Consider the following 20,366-nt stretch of genomic DNA (forward strand, 5'->3'; position numbering starts at 1 on the left):
CTAAAGGAAGTCTGAGGCTGAATTTTGGGGATCAATAATGATTAAAGACCAGAAAACAAAGAGAACATTAAAAACCTGCATTGGATTAACAACTGTAAACCAGTGGAGGTAGAGATTTTACGAAGGATCAGATGTGCAATAATAATCACAGTATGATATGTGACAGTGTTTTTGATGTGGTAACATTGTAATTAATTGTAATTAACTGTAATTAATAACATCAGAATTAAGAATAAAGAATGTCATGTTAAAATTCAGATCATTCGGGCTGGAGAGATGGCTCAGTGGTGAAGAGCATTAACTGCTGTTCCAGAGGTCCTGAGTTTAATTCCCAGCAATCACACGGCAGCTCACAACCATCTAAAATGGGATCCAGTGCTCCCTTCTGATGTGTCTGAAGACAGATATAGTGTATTCATATATAATAAATAAATAAATCTTTAAAAACAATTCAGATCAATCTTTTAAAATAATATTTTGTGATTATATATAGTGACACATACAACTATGGTGTGTGGTGGTTTGAATATGCTTGGGCCATGGGAAATGGCACTAATAGGAGGTGTGGCCTTGTTAGAGGAAGTGTGTCACTGTGGAGCTAGGCAATGAGACCTTCCTCCTAGCTGCCCGGAAGACAGTCTGTTCCTGGCTTCCTTTTGATGAAGATGGAGAACTCTCAGCTACTCTGGTGCCACGCCTGCCTGCACAATGCCATGATTCTCACCATAATGAAAATGGACTGAACCTCTCTGAAATGCTGTCCTTTGTAAGAGTTGCCATAGTCACTGTGTATCTTCACATCAATGGAAACCCTAACTAAGATATGGTGGAATGAAGAACATAAAATTGAAAGTTATTTTTGCTTTCAAAAAAAAAAATCAAATACAAATTAAGCAAAGGCAAGTTAATCAAACATTTAGAAAGTCATGTTTTCAAGGCTGTTAGCACGCCTCTGGCTTAACAAGTACGTGGACTCTGTTAATTACTGTGTTGATACACAACAATCAGTTTAGAACCCCAAACAAGCTGGAAATCTCCGTTGGTAACATTTTGAAGTTTTTGATTAAGAACTGTCAAAAGATTCACTATGCATACTCAGAACCTAGACCTTTTAAAAGATGAGACACACATCACTACCCCCACCAGCACCACCAAAGGGAAAAAGGAGGTTAAAGAACAAGTGTTGATGGGCTAGAGAGATAGCTGAGTGTGTGAGCTGATATTTTCTGGCCTCCATGGAGACTTGCACACAAACGTACATACCCTGACAGACAAATACAATTAAGTAAAGCTTTTGTTTTTAATTACAGAAAAATGATTGAAAAAAAGTAAGAATTATCAGGGTGTAGTGGCACACACCTTTAATCTCAGTACTTGGGAGGCAGAGGCAGACAGATCTCTGTGAGCTTGAGGCCAGTCTGTTATAAACAGTGAGATCCTGTCTCCCAAAAACAAACAAACAAAAAAAGTAAAAAATGATGTGCTCAAATGGTTACATGAGAAAGAAGATTAGGGATGTAGTTTAGTTGACAGAATGCTTGTCTAGATGCAAGAGGCCCTGGGCTCCATCCCCAGCACTGTATAAACTGGGTAAGGTGATGCGTACTGGTAATCCAGCACCCAGAAGGCTCACCTCTGTCTATATAGCCAACTGGAAGACAGACTGAGCTACACGGGAGACCCTGTTTCAAAGGGAACATGTCGGGTGGGTTATCTGGGAGGTGTCATCAGAGGCATGTGGCAGGTGGATCACAAGAATGTGATCAGAATACATTGTATATACCTGTATGAAATTATCAAAAAAAATATATATAGTTTTTAAACCCAGAAAGACGAAAGAGGCAGGCACTAAGGGAAAAAAATAATGCTACTTGAGGATGTCCTCAGCAGGTGTGAACTGTCGTAACTGACTAGAAGGAAGCCCCAGTGGGCGCAGAATAATTATAAAGTGCTGGCGTGTAAAGAGAGCCAAAACCCCAAGGCTAGCAACTGAAACAAGAATGTCAAGACCAGGCTGTCAGATCAGCCTCAGCATTCTAAGACAAGGTTATAAAGTATTACAAACAATAATAGTTGTCATTTAAATGACGTAGGCTGCATAGGAGAAACAAACAAAAACTGGACACCTAGAGAAAAGGAAGAGAAAACCATTAATGCCTTTTAAATACTCCTTAAGTTAAATTTCAAATTGGCGAAGATTTTATTTTTGCCTCAAACCATTCCATATCAAAGTAGATCAGGTTTAGATCAGGTTGGTCTGTGGCATGCCTGAAGGGGGCTGTCTTCATTGGCCACTGACATGGGAGGAGCCAGCCCACAGCAGGATGGGGCACCATTCCCTGGGTAGAGATCCTAAACTGTATAATACCAGAACACACACAAGTAAAAGAACATATGTATTGATTTCCCCACCACCGCCGCACTTCCAGCTCCTGCCACTCGTTATGATGTACTATAATCTGGATTTGTAGCTGAAATAAACACCTTTCTCCCCTAAATTGCTTTTTGTCAAGGTATTTTATCACAGCAAAGGAACAAATGCATCTGTGCTAGACACAGTAATAGGCAATTTCTCCTGTAATGCAGAGACATCATGAATCTTGAATCTATTTGGTTTCTGATGTTTTTCTTTGGGAGGAATACCACAGTATTTCCCCAATATTAACTTAATAGGTTATTGTATAACCTTTTCTTTCTCCTTTTTTTCTTTAGTAGGATTTTAATAATAGTTTGAAACTATCTAAATGACTCTAAGTGCAAAATCGGCCCAAAAGTGCATACTCTATCAATTATTACTGAATTAATTCAAATTTAAGCTAGAAAACAAGATATATCAAAATTATAAGGTCATTATGTATTTTCTTTAACTATGAAATTATTTCCAAGCTAGCCAAAGTACTCATTTATAAAATATTACCCATGTCAATAAAAAAAATGACTCTGGTTTTTATGGAACTACTTGAATAGGACACAGGTAATAAACACATCTGAACTTCAAAAAAGTCTTAGCTAAGAAAGTCATTCTTAAACAAAATAAATTTCAAGTTGGGTTAAGAGACAAAATAATAGTCACGGGAAAGTATTAGAATTACAAAACAAATCAGTAATAGTGTATATGGATTCATGCCTCGAGTCGTAACACTCTGGAGCTTTCAGCCAGTCTGACTATATGCTGTGTTCCAGGACAGTGTGATCTACAAGGTGAGACCCTGTCTCCAAAACACAAAAAAAGAGAAAAGAAGGACACAAAAAGGACTAGAGGGGGGAGGAAAGGGAGGGAGGGAGACAAGCATGGAATACATAAGAACCTAATCTCAGAAAATTAAAACAAACAAACAAAAAAACCAAACACATTAAATTCATACTATCTCATAAACTAGTAAAAATTTAAAAGTTCTGAAACTATTGGGATAAAAAAGCAATAAGTGCTAGGAGTCAATGCTAAAGTGAAAACGTAAGATAACGAAGTCAAGCTCTGATTAATGATATATTATGAATTAAACTAAAATATATCCATGACACATGCCTTTCATGCCAGCACTTGGGAGGAGGATCTCTGTGAGTTTGAGGCCCCACCAGTGAGGTATAGGAGGGGCAGGGCTACATAGGGAATCCCTATCAGAAAATAACACAAAACAAAACACACTATAAAATGGAGACCTCAAGCTGGGCGGTGGTGGCGCACGCCTTTAATCCCAGCACTTGGGAGGGAGAGGCAGGTGGATTTCTGAGTTCGAGGCCAGCCTGGTCTACAGAGTGAGTTCCAGGACAGCCAGGGCTACACAGAGAAACCCTATCTTGAAAAATCAAAAAAAAAAAAAAATTGAGACCTCAAACATGTATTCAACAGTGACAAGAATACTTAACAGACAGGACTTCTTTCCATATCTGTTCTAACACTGCTTATCATTAATGAGTTCAGGATGAATAACAGTGACAGATGAGAGTCATTGTATCACTCACTAGGACTGGGAAGAAAACAGAACTGAAGAATAAGAAACAAATATTGAGCCTAAAGCAGTCAAAGAGATCAAATAAGACCTCTCACATATGTCAGTAGCTTATTCATGACCCTGAGTAATTAAAAAAAGTTAATATACTCAATGTACAGTGATGAAAGAAGCAAAATCACATGGAAAAATTACAAAACGATTATTGTAAAAAATATTAAATGGCTGTTCTAACATTTTGACTAGGGTTGTGAGATGAACTGGGTCCTCCCAGTCAACAGATACAGTCAAGAAGACCTAACCTTCAGAACTGCAGGATATGAGCTGGCTTTTAATACAACTGTACAGTAAATTGTTAAGACCACGTCATTCAGCCCTTAGAAACAGAGATCATGAGGGTGATCATGGGACTTTGTTTATTGTTTTGTTTGTTCCTTGACTATTTGCATCTATTGTATTGCTGGTTCCTCAACCTAGAACTGATCTAAATACTTGCATGTAATTAAAATGGTTTAAAAGCAAATTGGGAAAAAATAAACCAGACTCAGCCTTCAGCCTCAAAAAAAAAAAAAAAAAAAAAAAACCCACTTCATCCTAGAGGTGAATCCTTAATTCTAAATGATTAGTGTCCTCGTAAGAGAAGACACATAGACCCATAGAGAGAACACTTCATGTTGGTAGAAATAAAAAATGAAATGACAACATCTACAAGCCAAGAAATATGAGACACCAAGCCTTTATGGACAGGTTATTTCTGGGATCTCTCTCTCTTTCTCTCTCTCTCTCTCTCTCTCTCTCTCTCTCTCTCTCTCTCTCTCTCTCTCTCTCTCTGATGTATGTAAGTACAGTGTTACTCTCTTCAGACACACCAGAAGAGGGCATCAGATCCCATTACAAATGGTTGTGAGCCACCATGTGGGTGCTGGAATTGAACTCAGGACCTCTGGAAGAGCAGTCAGTGCTCTTAACCACTGAGCCATCTCTCCAGCCCTATGGGAGCTCTCAAAATAAAAGCCAGGTTGGGTGGTGGAGGTGCGTGTCTTTAATCCCAGTACTTGGGAGGCAGAGACAGGAGGACCTCTGAGTTTGAGGCCAGCCTGGTCTACAGAGTGAATTCCAGGACAGCCATCAATACAGAGAAACCCTGTATTCAAAAACAAACAGACAGAGGCTGGAGAGATGGCTCAGCAGCTAAGAGCACTGACTGCTCTTACAGAGGTCCTTCGTTCAATTCTCAGTAACCACACGGTGGCTCACAACCATCTGTAATGGGATCCAATGCCCTCTTCTGGTGTTTCTGAAGACAGCTACAGTGTACTCATGTAAATAAAATAAATAAATCTTTAAAAAAACAGAAAAAGAAAAACAAACAAAGAACAGCTAGGCTGATACTTATCTTAGGTTTGCATCCGTCAAACTACAGCCCTAGCCCTCTGACCCCCATCTCAGGCTGTACATTTACCCCGTTACAGCTACAGTCCTCTGACATTGACTTCCGACTTCTAACCTACAGAACGGTGACATATGTGTTTAAAACCTACCCATTCTGTAGTACACCACTTTAGAAGACAGAGAACTGATACACCATGCAATAAAGCATTAATACTCCTTGATTTCCATTCAACTAATACAAAAACTGATGCCCAGCGGAAAATCTGCAGAGGAGTGGGTATAAGACTTAGACACCCATGATGCTGATAAGACCATTACCAAGATGTTGCTTCTCTTGGGTAAATAAAGAAATTGTGGGAGACAGCAGAGATAGCTCTGTTGTCAAGAGTGCACAGTGGTTTCCCAGAGGACTTACGTTTGCTAGTGACTCACAACGTCCTATAATTCCAGTTCCAGGGAATCTGACATTATCTTCTGGACTCCACAGGCAATGCACTCATCTGTACATTGCCAAAACACACACACACACACACACACACACACACACACACACACAAAGACACATACACACACGATTTAAAAATTAAAATGAAAAATTTAAAAAACAATTGTTGTATATCTACATTATAGAATAAATAGTACTTAGTGACAAAGAAGAAGAAGAAGAGGAGGAGGAGGAAGAGGAGGAGGAGGAGGATGAGGAGCAGCCAAGCTAAAACAAAACAAAACGGTGTGGAGAATCTGGGTGCAATGGCATGCACTTTTAATCCCAACACTCTGGAGGCAGAGGCAGGTGGATCTCTGAGAATCTGAGACCAGCCTGGTCCACATATCAAGTTCCAGGACAGTCAATGTTACATGGTGAGTCTCTGTTTCAAAAAGACATAGTGAAACAAACAAAAAGTTGTGAAGGAATCTTAGGATTGTTAATATTGCTCACCAACTTGAAAGTGCAGAGAGTAACCTAAGAATCTGACTTCTGTGTACGACTGTGAAGGGTTTTCAAGGTTAGGTTACGTGAAGTAACTCTGACTATAGGCCATGCCATTCTATGCTCTGGGGTCCTGCACTGAATGAAACGGGAGAGTGTGCTAAGCGTTATATGCATCACTCTCTGCCCCCTTGTTTCTGCAGTAATGTGGGCAGCTGTTTCACGCTGCTGCAGCCATGCCGTCCCCACCATAAGGAAATGTACTCTCAAGCTGTGAGCTAAGTGACACACTCGTTTCTTAAGTGGCTTCACTCAGGTATTTTGGTATAGCCATAAGAAGTAACTAGTACAGCTCTTAAACACATGAGAGTAAAACCAGTCTGAAAAAGCTCTATTTGACTCTATTTATATGACGGTTCAAAAAAGGAAAATTATATACTCATTAATCCTATTGCTGATGGGTTTGTGTAATGGGACTTGAGGAAGAGACAAGGGGACTGTATAGAACTCTGAAGCTATAGTGTCATATTGTAATGAAGGGAATTAAGCATTGGCCAAAGTCCACTGCTGAAAATGTAATAGTTCAAAAAAAATAAATCTGAATGTGCACATATATTTAAAAAATAATTAAGGAGGTCATAAGATACCAGAATGGTCTGCAGAATACACTTTGTTCAGAAGATGCAATGTCCTCTTCTAGCCTTTATGGACTCCAGGCACACAGTGCAAAGACATGTTTGCAGGCAAAACATTCATAAACATAAATTTTTTCAAAAGTCTGAAACAATACAATCGATTGGCATTTCAGAAGACTAGAGTGCTGCTCTGTGTAATTTGGAAATGAATGGTACCTGTAAGCATAGAGAGAAAAAGAACTACATATCTAACTCCAGCTCCCAGGGACCCAGTGCCTACCGTTGGCCTTTGCAGCCCCATCATTCAGATGCACACACCCACACAGATGCATACACATACAAATAACTTCAAAATAAAATAGTTTTAAAAAATCAAAAGACTTCTCAGTGAGTTGGATATGTCAAAGGAACTCAAGAAGTGAAGTCTCTAGTGGCCAGTGGCTGGTAAAACCAGGGCAACAAGATAAACAGAAGAGCAATGGATTAAAACTCATACTATAAAGTGAATGTGCATGAATCTTTATTGACACAAATATTTAAAAGGATGAATAAATGTATAAATTCCAAATAGCTTACCTATTTGCCTAAAAGGAATTAGAACATTAAGCCTCATTCCTACAGTGTGAGGTATGCATATTTAGATTTTTTAAAAAAAAAAAAAAAGCCATAATGTGGAAAGGGGCAGGGAGCACGACTTTACAGTGAAGAAACCTGACAAACGTTGCCCCCATTCTGAGTATCCAGTGTAGCGACGCTTTATCTCGTTGACAGAATGCACTGAGAAAGGTCTCACTATAGAACTACTCAGGCTGCACTGAAACCCATATAGACCAGGCTTACACTGAATTCAAGACCCTCCTGCCTCAACCAGGAGAGGGCTGGATTACAAGTGTGTGCCCACACAGCTGGTAAGTATGCACCCTTAATAAGCTGTGAAGAAAGTGACAATTTTCTTCCTGAGCATTACCTAAGTCTGACCATAGAGAAAACACCATTAAAACCCTAATAAAGAGATAGTCAATAAAACACACAATCATCTCAAATTTAATGCCTTTTGAGCAGAAACCACTTCCAATGGCGTCCCTTGGTATCTTCAGATACCTACAGGCTTCTGTCTGCAGAGAGACTACTTTCCAAACGTGACTTCTGCCTTCAGACACACTCACATCCATGAGCTTAAAGCAGCAACGAACATCTCCCATAGACTCTCTTCTCTAACTTCCTCTTCCAGAAAACCATGACAGAAAAGAGTCGGGAACAGTAACTATGTTTAGAAATGCTTACCCACCAACATGTCCAAATTACCCATGAGATAAATCAAACCAAGAACCTCCTCTATGTTAGCAAATGGTTTCCTTCTCTTTATTTGATATACTATCCCCCCCTCTCTGTTAGTTTTTTTTTTTGTTTTTTTTTTGTTTTTTTTTGTTTTTTAAAGTAATAACAGCAAAATCAAAGCACTCATTGGTGGTGGGGCTATGATGCAAAATAGTAATTAACGGTGCTACCTTAATAGGAAAGAAAAAACATTCTGTTCCCAGGGTTCACAACAGGGATATCTAGCCCCAGCAACCCAACATTCTCTGGTCTCTACAGGCACCTCCACTCATGAACACACACCCACACAGACACATACAATATAATACACATAATTTTTTAATTTAAGATTTTAAACATCTGAAAAGATACTGTCATGAGTTCATGATAGAATCGTCAGTCGAGAGAAGGCAGAATGCTTGTGTTCTAGTCTCTTCTCTGTTGCTGTGACGAACGAACACCATGACCATAGCACTGAGAGGAGGGAAGGGTTTATAACACCTTGCATTTCCAGGTCACCAAGCATCATTGAGAAAGTCAAGGCGGGAACGCAAAGCATGAATCTGAAGGCAGGCATGGTTGCTATTGCACAAAGTGAGTTAACTCTGGCCAAGGAACTTACTCATAGCCCAGGAAGTACTGCAGAAACCACGGGAAAGCTGCTGACGAGGATGCTCGTAACTCATTAGAGCTTAGCTAGCTGTCTTACACAGCCCAAGCTACCTGCCCAGGGAATGGTGCCATTCAAAGTGGACTGGGCCTTCCTGCATCAATTAATAAGTACAACAATCTAACACAGGCTAATCCATCTGACCTGAGCAATTACTCAATTGAGATTCCAGTCTCAAGTGACTTTAGGCTGTTTCAAGTTTGACAATTAAAGTTAATTAGGCCGATCTATTAACATTTTCCCTTATGACACAATAATAGGCTAGTCATAGAAATCCAGACTATGCATTCTGCCTCCTTAAACAAAAGTTTTATAAAAATTCTCTAAATAATAACTTTCTAGAATCAACAATACCTTTAAATACTTGAAAATAAGGTAGAACACACATTAATTTACTATTTTTACTATGTACCACCATTACATGTTTTGTGTTAACACCAAAGATTTTAATGTTTAAAATATAATTTTGTGAACAATTTTTTAAAACAAATCTCAAATAATAAGTTTTCAAATAATGTTTCAAAAATAATTAAAAACAGCATAAATACTAGATTATGTCAAGTACCAATTGATGTTCAAATGTCATTATTTATGTAATAGAAGTTTATAACTGTTGACATGTTCTGGTGGAGGGTGGGGCCATAGGGAAGTTGGATGGAGAAGTTAAATATATTGTGTAAATGTTTAAAAATTTAAAATAAAAAAAACTGTCACATTAAAAAGTGTATAAGTGTTGCTTTATATTTAATGTACAGTCTCTGAGCCAACATTCTATTGCACTGATCTAAGAGATGGGAAAAAGAAAGTTTAATCTGAGTTTATAGCTATTTTTTGAAATATTGTGGCTTTGTTGCTTACTGAAAATAGAGTTCTAAAATGTAACTGAAACACACAATGACTGTATAACTAAGCTGACTTAAAACCAACTCCAGTCATCACTTTAACTTGTAGTCACTGGCAGTCATACACAGTAGCTGGATTAGATGGTGCTGCAGGGACTCAGGTGTTAGAACAAGGTAGGAAGAGAGGGCAAAGCTGTGGAGTGGTGCCAGTTATACCCTCTGCTGCCGCTAGAACAGCAAGGTCACAGGACAGCTAAGTCCTCAACATCCCAGGAATCTTCCAGAAGGTTCAGCCACAGACCTGAAACTGCTCTAAGGCTTGCAGCTACTGATGAGTCATTCTCATTACCAAGAGGCTCTTTACCCATCAAAAAGCAGCTGCCCTTTCTTCTGTAACTCCCATGTCACCTGGAGTATGACCAAAAGAGCAGAAGCAGGGTCAAACCAGAGCTCTTATAATTAACAAGAGTGCCGCTCTGGCTGTCCTGGAAGTCACTCTGTAGACCAGGCTGGCCTCAAACCTAAAGATCCATCTGCCTCTGCCTCCCAAGTGTTGGGATTAAAGGTGTACACTACCACTACCAGTCTTACTTCAGAACTTTTAATTACATTAATATGGTATTTAAAAAATAGCATTTCTACTCACCACTATAGAGAGTACTAGTGACTCAAAGGTATGATTTTAGATATACATTTCTATAAGCTTTGATTAAAAAAAAACCTATGTGTAAAGGTGAGGATTTTTTCTCTAATTAGTATTATTAGTTAATTAGTATTATTAGCTAGGATTTAATATCACAAATCCTGTAAAGCCAAACAAATTGAAAAGAATTGTTCTTCAAGAAGTTGAGAAGATGTCTCAGAGACTAAAGTGCTCGAAGTACAAGCATGAGGATCTGAGTTCAGCTCCATAGAAACTATAAACAAGCTGGGTAGACACTGGGCAGCCTTGCCTGGAACCCCAGCATTCTGGGGGCAGATTAGGAATCCCCAAGGCAAGCTGACCAGCTGGTGCGGCTGAATCTATGAGCTCTAGGTTTAGAAAGAGACCCTGTACCTGTAAATAAAGTTGAGAGCAATCTAAGAATATACTCGATTTCAACCTCTGCCTACAAGCGAATGTATGGACATGTATGTACACATGCACCAAACACATGTGACCATGCCTATTCATGGATATCAAACAGATGTGACCATGCCTATTCATGGATATCACACACATGCACCAACAACACAAAGATTTGTTTTCAAGAGGCTACAGAAAAGAAAGGAGTAATTATGATGGATTAAAAGGGAGGTATTCTTTAAAAAAAAGTTGTAAAATTAGTAAATGGCTTCTTTAAATTCATTATTCCAGGGCTGGGGATGTTGGTGAGTGGTAGAGCACTGCCGAGCATACATAAGTACTCATGTTCAATAGCCAGGACACACATACACATGTACGCACGTGTGCACATACACACATAGACACACACACACACACATACACAGAGAGAGAGACAGAGAGAGAGTGGGAAAGAGACAGAGAGAGAGGGAGAGAGACAGAGAGACAGAGACAGGGAAAGGGAGACAGGGAGAAAGACAGAGAGAGACAGACAGACAGAGATATATTTTGTATGAGTGTGTGTATTAGTAAACATATAGAGAGTGCTATAAAATTATAAAGAAGAACAAAACAACTCATTAGAAAAAGACTTGCAGGTTAAGAGTTCAGAATAAATTCTGAAAACTGGCTAGTGTTGAATGAAAACCTCAGAGATTGTCAAAGTTAATTGGTGGTTAAGAAGCTGCCCGAATATTTGTCTTGTTCAAATCAATGCCATCAAAGAGAAGGTAATCTGGTGCCTTGAGTGAGAAAGTGTCTCATAGGCTCATATTTTTGAACAATTAATTGGTGCTGCTGTTTGGAAAGGAGTGTTGCTAGGACCAGTTTTGAGGTTGTATAGCCTGGCCTCACTTCCTGTTATCTGTCTTCTGTGTGCAGACGAAATGTACTCAACCAACCAGCTTTTTGCTCCTGCCACTGAACCTTGCTACCACTTACTACTGTCTTGCTGGGCATGATGGACTCCACCTCTTTGAAACTGTAAGCCCAAATAAACCTTCTCTCCTTTCCTTATCTCCTTTAAATTGCTTCAGGTCATGACACTTTATCACAGCAATGAAAAGTTACTAATATAGCCAAGGTTCAAAAGTATACTAGGGACTTCCTTGTGAAGATCAAAGATAATGTTAATTTTTGTATTTTATGTGAACAAAACTGGTTTGTTTTTTGAAAAAAAAATATATATATACACACATACATACATTTATATGTTCTGCACACAAAGTTTTTAGGAGAAAATGAATATTATACAGTAGATTTACTTTTGGTTTCCTCCACTAAATAGGTATATGATGACATGAAAAAGCAGACACAGATAAGTCAATAGAGAAGACAGAAGACAGTAAATGCTGGTTGTATATTTTTAGGAAAGGCTCTAAGGTACTTACTTCATCAGCCACCATACACCTGGGGAAAAAAAACAAAACAAAATTAACTTTATAATCATCAAAGCAAAGCATATTCAGAGTTCTGATTAAGTAACTCACCACGGACACGTCACAGATGCTAAAGGATTGAGCCAGAGAGGCCGCTAAACGTGAATGAAAACACTGGAGAGTGACGACGTCATACAACTCTACAGTTGCCCACAACACATGTCCATGTGGGAGGGTCACTGCTTCAGACAAGCTACTGCTCACCATGGAGGGAGCTGCAAAGACCCTTGAGGACCAAGCAGAAAGCCATGAGACTGTGAAGAATGGCTTCCACCTCTGTCCTTAACTGTAAGCCTGGCTGTTCCTACACATGAGAAGAATGCTGAGCTAAAGAACAGTGTGAACATTTCTATGCTAGGATTGTAAGTGAGCCCCTGGGCATAGTAGAACAAGTAGAGACAGGTGGATTTTGGGGCTCACTGGCTAGCCAGGATAACCAAAATGGTGAGCTCTGGGTTCAGTGAGAGACCCTGTCTCGAAAAATAAGGTAGAGTGCCATACAGGAATACCAATCAATCTCCAACCTCTACCAAGTACACACACAGGTAAGTGCACTTGTCCCAAATAAGAAAATGAAATCCACCTGGAGTTAATTAACGATATCACTTGAGGTATATATTACTTATTCAGAGTCTATTGTTTAACTATTGCTGCTTTAAAGAGATAGTGAGTTTTTTCCTTATGTACAGTGACCAGAAGGAAAAAAAATACATGCCTTAAAATAATAATTCTATTTAAAATAGGGTAAGAAATAATAGAGAATGATGGGGCCTAGTCATCTGAGGGCCTCGAGGGGCTGGGAGAGGTCTTTATGGCCACTAGAGAAATATAGGGGGCGGGACCTAGCCAACTGCACCTGGAAGGCCTTACAACTAGAAGAAAAGTGAAGGGGGAGGCACATGCATAAAACTATCAGATAGATAAAGCATATTGTAATTACATGCACCTCTAAAAAGCATGATTTTCAAACCACAAGAGAGTAACTATTTTTCAAGAAGATACTTTATTATTACACACCACTAGAACAGCAAGGTTGGTGTGTGCGATCCTCGAGGCCTCGTGGTTGCAGGTTGGTAAATGAGGTTGCACTCATCAGCCTGCTGCACTGCTTCTTTTTCAGAAACATAGATAACATCCAATTTTTTTCTGACATCCTTGTTTTTTAGCTGCTGTGGCTTGCTGAGTAAAAGCAGCTGAACTCAAAACAAGTTCAGTATCGTTTCCTCTAAGGATTAACTCATCATTCTGGGCTGAAGTACTAAACAAGCAATATCTGCTGCCATCCAAACCCTGTGGATCTGTTTTTACCCAAGAAATTTCAGGTATCATGAAACTTCTGAGTAGCAATGCCTGTTGGGGCTGTGTGAGAGAAACAGGGAGCCGTTTTAGAACTCATGGATTTATGCCCACTGGTCAGCACAGTCATGATGGGTGTGCCTCGGAGGGACGGAGCCTCAAGGACTTCATGTCCTGAGGACTTCATGCTGTTATGTGCACTGTTCTGCAATGCTGTCCTTGAGGTCTTCCTATCCATCCTCCTCTATGAGTTGTATGGAAACTCTAAGGAGGTGCCCAGCCCCTCAGTAGGCAGCATCACTGGCACTCACAACAACAGAGCTTTATCTTTGTCAAGTATTGCTGCTGTAGCAGATTAATGATTCTATCACTAACCTTGGAAAGAACTTAAGAAATGTAGATTGTTAGCAACCACCCTTAGAATTTGGAGATGTAGATTGTTAGTAAGGTTAGGTTAAGATGTATTTAGTGGCTCTGATGTTGAAAATCTTGGGGAACAATTTAGAAACGCATACTTGATTATTGAGCAAAGGATGTTTTTAAGGTCAGGGTACAAAAATAATGGCAGTTCAATTAGCATTGGCTGATGTGACTCTTGCTAAAGCTGGGCTGACGATCAAGGTGATGATTAATTTCTCGTGCCCACTTTGGCCCTCAGCTTCCTGATATGATTTAATAAAAAATTGTTAGTAAATAGATGTGCACCCTGAGAATTCAAAGTAGAAACGACTGTTTTTTATATAAATGTTTACATAACAAGTTGCTTAGTTATGAATCTATGGGTTCTTGGAAATAATTTGTTGGGGTTTTTTTTTTATCCATAATAGATAAAACATTTTATCATGTGAGGGCATTGAGGAACATGTTGTTTTCTATGAATACTCACTGTAGTCATTCACTGAAAGAAAAATAGAATGTAAACACATTGTGATTTTTATACCATTTGTAAGATTTTATTAAGATATGTAAACTGTAGACAAAAAGATAAAATTGTTGGAGCTTGCTCACTGGAGCTTTGCTCCAGCCATCAAACATCTGTAAGTATACATGTCTATGTGTGTATATGATATAGATGTATATATTATATATGTAACATTGGTTGGAGCTTTGCTCCATTCATTAAGTGTGGGTTTGTGTACATATGTATATATACATAATGTGTATATGTATGTGCATATGTGGAGTTGCTGGAGCTTGTAGAAGCTTGCTTCGTCTACCAAATACGTGTGTGTGTGTGTGTGTGTGTGTGTGTGTGTGTTCCCTTACCCTTTTCACCAGATGAGTAATTACTCACCAACTCTACTCCCTGCCTCAGTGTACCTGTGATAGCAAAGCTAGTCTGCCACAAATCCTGCTGGGAAGTGAATGGACACGGACCCCACTTGTAATGGCACACTGCAGCACCCCATCATGTTCTGGTCATGACTGCAGGGAGTGCAAAGAGCAGTCAGGTTTTTTCTATTTCTCATCATTTGTCAACCCAGAGACAGACATTATTCTTTCCATGGAGACTGAGTTCTCCATTGATGTGATTCAAGTCCATCAGAGTGGCAGAAGAGTAGAGACTAAAGAGAGCAGCAGCAAGATTAATGTGAGAGCACTTGATGCTCTATGATGAGGATCTAAGTTGGATCACAGCACATCAGGCAGCTTACAGATACCTGTAACTCCCACTCAAAGGGATCCCATGCCTTCTTCCTACCTCTATAGGTATGCACAGTTGCATACATGTTTTTCTGTTTTAGAAGATTAACATATGAAAAAACCCAGCAGAAAGAATGACTGGGAACCCTTCCCCACCTGGACTCCAAGTAACAGAGAATGCACTAGAAATGAGAGACATAGACAAACACAGAAGAAGGCAGGTACGACTTAAATGACTTGTAAAGGTTCATCCACACCACAGCACAGTACTTTTGAGCATATGCCTTTCCCTGACTCAACAGCCTGCTCCCATTTGCATGAACATCTGTGACACCTACCTTACCATGTATAGACATTTTTTTCCTAAGAAAAAAGAACTGGGAGATCTCAATGTCTGCCCTCCAAACTCAGACCAGAAGTGATTAACATCTGCATGAAAGTTGCATGTGGTAATTTCCTGCATTTGGAGCATTTGTGCTGGTTAAGGGTCTTCTCTTTCCAGGTATTGTCACTTCTTGTCTAGCCTCGTGGGAAGGAACACTGTGAATCCTCTAAGTATTTCTGGGTTTTATTTACTTCCTGGGCCTTGTAAGTTTCCTTTACTTCTTATTAACTTTATGAATGTGACATCTGACAGGCAGATATATGAACCAGTTCAAGACAATGAAATAAATGAGAAAGTCACTACATGTGAAGGTAACAGGGAGGCAGAAATGGCTAGGATTCTCAAGTGGAGTTTATAAAACCAGGGGAAGAGAAGGAGCCTGGTTCTTAGCCAGAACCTTAGGAAACATGCTTGTTAGAAACTCAGAAAAAAGAAAGGAAGGAAGGAAGGAAGGGAGGGAGGGAGGAACAAAGAAACAAAGAAAGAAGAAAAAAGAAAGAAGAAAAGAAAGAAGGAAGAAAGGAAAGAAAGAAAGAAAGAAGAAAAGAAGGAAGGAAGGAAGAAGGAATGAAGGAAGGAAGGAAGGAAGAAAGAAAGAAAGAAAGAAAGAAAGAAAGAAAGAAAGGTTAAAAAAAAGAGAACAAAGATCAAAGATCTTGGTTCAAAGTCATTTACCATAGACAAAATGTGTTTGCAAGGTCAAATACCTCAAGGATGCTGCATAGAAGGAGAGCGGAAAAAGGCTGTCATGCTCATTAACAGAATCCTTACATGAATCATTCAAAAGTGGCTAAGGAGACAGCAGACAGTGGAAAAGGAACCAACAGCTTTAGGGGAAAAAGCTGTAGTCAGAAAGGAATTTAGGTACAGAGAAAAGAATTAAAATACAGTAGAAGATACTTAACCAGGAGGTCACTTGAGCCCAGAGATTTAGGACTAACCTGAGCAACACTGAAAGAGACAATAAAGAAAATGTTTAGAAAATTAAAAAGCAGTATCAACAGAACATTAGGAATCCTGAATAACGAAAAGGAGTCAACATTGGGGAAAATGACTGATGAAAATTAAAATGTTATTGACAAGGGTAAGAGCACCCCACCCCCCACCCTTTGCAACAGTGACCAAAGCCTGCAGCAGCAGCAAGAAAATAACAGCAGTGATTTTAGTGGCAGCAGTAGGAACAAACTGAAAAACCCTTGATAAAATGTACCTGTAAATCCTAGTACCCAGGAGGCAGAGACAGAGAGTTGCAGGCTAAACAGAGCTACACAGTGAGACCAGGTCTCAAACAAGACAAAATAATAACAAAACAAGCACAAGAGTGCACACTGCTCCTGCAGAGGATGGGCTTGGTTTCCAGCACTCAAGCCAAGCCCTTCCACAACTATTTGCAATTCCAGCTCCAGTGGATCTGACATCTTCTTTGGTTTCTGTAAGAATGGTACCCAGGATGCATACACTTACACATAATCAAAAGGAAAAGGCACAGATGGCTGGGAATGACCACAAATTTCCCTCTACTCACTCCTTGTTTGGCTGCAAAGTCAGGCAGATAGAGGAGGGAGTGAGGAGATACAGGACAAGCCCTAACTTGAGAACCTTTCTCAGTGTTGGCTGTCCTTTCACAAGACTCACCTGAGTCTATATAAAAACCTACCTCCCCCTGTCAAGCTTCTCTATCTTCAGATTGACCAGTCTGCCTGACCAGATTGTCTGACATGGCTCAGATACCACTCTGCCTCCATTATAGAAGTAGCTCATGCTCAGACATGACGAACATGTCTGGGAGGGAACTCATTCTGTCTTTGGGGTATTCACAATTCCCGCCATCCAGACCTATCACTTCTGCATTTACTCTCACTGGCAACCTGTTCTGTAGCTCACTCTTCAGAGTCCTGCTCTTGGTTAGTCCTGAGGACCACTGAGTGCTAAGTGTTGTGCCACCTCCTACAATCGCTCAACTGTCAGTGTCCTATTGTTGTGAAGAGACACCAAGACTATGGCCATTCTTATAAAACACAGCATTTAACTGGGGCTTGCTTACAGTTTCAGAGAGTCCATTATCACGGTGGCATGCTGGTGGAGCACTAAAATGGTAGCTCAGAGTTCTATATCAGGATCCACAGGTGGCAGGAAGAGAGACACTGGGCCTTTTGAAACCTCAATGCCTACCCCCAATGACACATTTTCTCCTACAAGGCCACACCTCCTATTTTTTCTCAAGGACTGCCATTCTTTGATGACTAAGCATTCAAAAATATTCCCCCAATGTTGGGCAGTAACCTGTAATTGTATCCACAAACAAACAAACAAACAAACAAACCTCTCTCCAGGAGGTTGCTTTTGGTCAGTGTATGTTATCACAACAGAAATAAAACTAGAACAGAAGGCTCATCATCTCATCCTTCTAATCTGCTTGTCCTGACATGCCCCATCCATCAGCCTCAGCAGCACAGGGAAGGCAGGGCACGAAATCCCAAAGAAGGGGAAGAGCTGAAACAACTTTAATGGCTCCCAGCTAAGACCTTGGAAAGCAAGTTAAGTAGACTCTAGTGGTTTTGTTCACTTAGAACTTTTTTTGCCATTAATATCAGTCATGTACAGGAAAGAAAAAGTTTCTGACAGTTTCTAAGTAAATAATGAAGACACAGGATAATACAAATAAATCTTCTCTGTGTTCTGGAAACCTAATTTTTTTAAAAGAATTGCCTTTCCAATTTGTTAGCTTAAAAAATATTAAACTAGACTAATGCTTGGTAATACCATGAAAATATTATGCCTTATTAGTCTGACTCCCATTAGCATAAAATTGCCACAAAGCTTTTACCAATAGAGAACAAAACAGGAACTAGCCTTGTATCCACTAGACAGCTGGAGGAAAACACCGGATCTCTCCTGTTTAGAGAATATACAAAAGTCCTCACTGATGGGCTGGAGAGATGGCTCAGTGGGTCCTCTGCAAGAGTTCTCAGAACCCATATGGTAGCCCACAATCACCTATAACTGCAGTTTTAGGAGATCCCACACACTCTTCTCATCTCTGCAGGCACCAGATAAACACGAGGCATTCATATACATATGCCTGCAAAGCACTCATACACATGAAACAGATACATCTTTTAGAGAAAAAAAAAAAAACTCCGAGTCAATAGTTTATATTAGCTTTTACATAATTATTTACTCTTGTTTATAAAACATTAAGTAAAAAAAAAAGTTTTACTATTCCTGTAACAATTTGTAGAGAATTCTCATAGCCTAATTAGACAATAACATTTATTTTAATATTATAAAGTTAAAAATAAAAATATATTTACATAAAATTATTAGGCCAGTGAGATATCTCAGTGGTTAAAGGTACTTGCTACCAAGCCAGTCGACCTGAGTTAGAGGTCCAGGGCCTACATTGTGGAAAGAGAGAACCAACTCCATCAAGTATCCCCTGATGAGCATGCCCCTACTTACCTCAAAAATGTAAAAATAGTTTGAAATCAAAAGTAACTCAGGTATGCTTGATCAAGCCTATGCAAATTACAGAAGTAAATAAAAACAACGTACAACAGTATAATTGCTTCATTAATACAGACAAAGTAACTTTAACTTCCATATAGTTGAAAGGCTATAATAAGGATGAGGTAGTGTTATTACAGATCAAGAGCCTCTCAGAGCATAACAGGGTCACCAAGCTTTCTGATTTGGATACAATGTGACTAGCCTCATGGTCCTGTCACCATGTCTTTCCTTCCTGGTCACTGTCCTCAAACTGTGAACCAAAACAATCCCTCCCATCTTTAAGTGCTTCTGTTGGGTATTTTATCATACTAACGAGAAATGTAACACAAAGAGAATCAATTATCTATATTGTAACAGCAAAAAATTATTTTTTTAAAATAACAAGGACATGTTAAAATGCCAAAATATGAGGCTTTCAGAAAGATAAAGACAAACATAGGAAATCCTGAAAGTCACATTGTAAGGGTCCAAGAGTCGTTGAAGGAAGACCACAGACTCACTAGTATACAAAAGCAAAGAACGTTTATTCTGCAGAAACAACCAGCATGCAGGGGTCAGCATACAAAATGGCAATGACCAGATGAGCTTGCAGGCTCCCTTTAGGTACAGCAAGGGGAATTTTAGGGATGATCAAGTCACTTTTAATATGATTGGCTAGGTAAGCCGCAGTTACAGTAGTAGTTTTAGTTGGTTGCTATATTAGTTTTACCATTTTTGGTCAAGCCTTAGAGAAATACCGGAACTGTCTCAGTCCTTGAGCTGGCTATCTCTCTCAGCTAGATGTCAGGGCCTTTCCTGATTGATGGTTCATTGTGGATTTTTTTCAAGACTTGGCTGCTTCTTTGGGAAACTGAAGCTTAAGGCCTAAGATGTTGCATGTTCTAAAATGGAGTGGGTTAGGTCCTCTCAACACAAGGAATGCTTACAAACAGAGAGGTTGGTTCTTCTTTATCATTCACTTACTTTAAGATGGATTAAAGGAATACACCCCTATGTCCTTCTTATTTAAGGTTTTAAAACTGTACACATAAGTATGTGACTGAGTGAGGGTTGGTGCACATGAATGAGGTGTCGGCAGAGTCCAAAGGAGGGCATCAGATCCTTTGGAGCTGAAGTTACAGGGAGTTATGAGGCACTTTTTTTTTTTTTTTTTTTTTTGGTTTTTCGAGACAGGGTTTCTCTGTGTAGTCCTGGCTGTCCTGGAACTCACTCTGTAGACCAGGCTGGCCCCGAACTCAGAAATCCGCCTGTCT

General features: G+C 39.5%; 1 protein-coding gene across 8 annotated transcripts in view; it reads right to left on the reverse strand.

Annotated features, from left to right (window-relative positions):
* The window catches only part of Zranb3 (zinc finger RANBP2-type containing 3), a 145,302-nt gene that overhangs the window by 88,570 nt on the left and 36,366 nt on the right, over nucleotides 1-20,366 (reverse strand). For 7 of the 8 annotated variants that reach the window (XM_034513700.2, XM_076941087.1, XM_076941086.1 and 4 more), the window contains one exon: nucleotides 12,231-12,249. The exons of the other annotated variant lie outside the window; for it this stretch is intronic. In XM_034513700.2, coding sequence (XP_034369591.1) covers nucleotides 12,231-12,249 — 19 coding nt within the window. The remainder of the gene's footprint in view (nucleotides 1-12,230; nucleotides 12,250-20,366) is intronic. 8 annotated transcript variants of the gene reach the window in all.

Source organism: Arvicanthis niloticus, chromosome 10, assembly GCF_011762505.2.
Source record: "Arvicanthis niloticus isolate mArvNil1 chromosome 10, mArvNil1.pat.X, whole genome shotgun sequence".
In the NCBI taxonomy this organism is placed as follows: Eukaryota; Metazoa; Chordata; class Mammalia; order Rodentia; family Muridae; genus Arvicanthis; species Arvicanthis niloticus.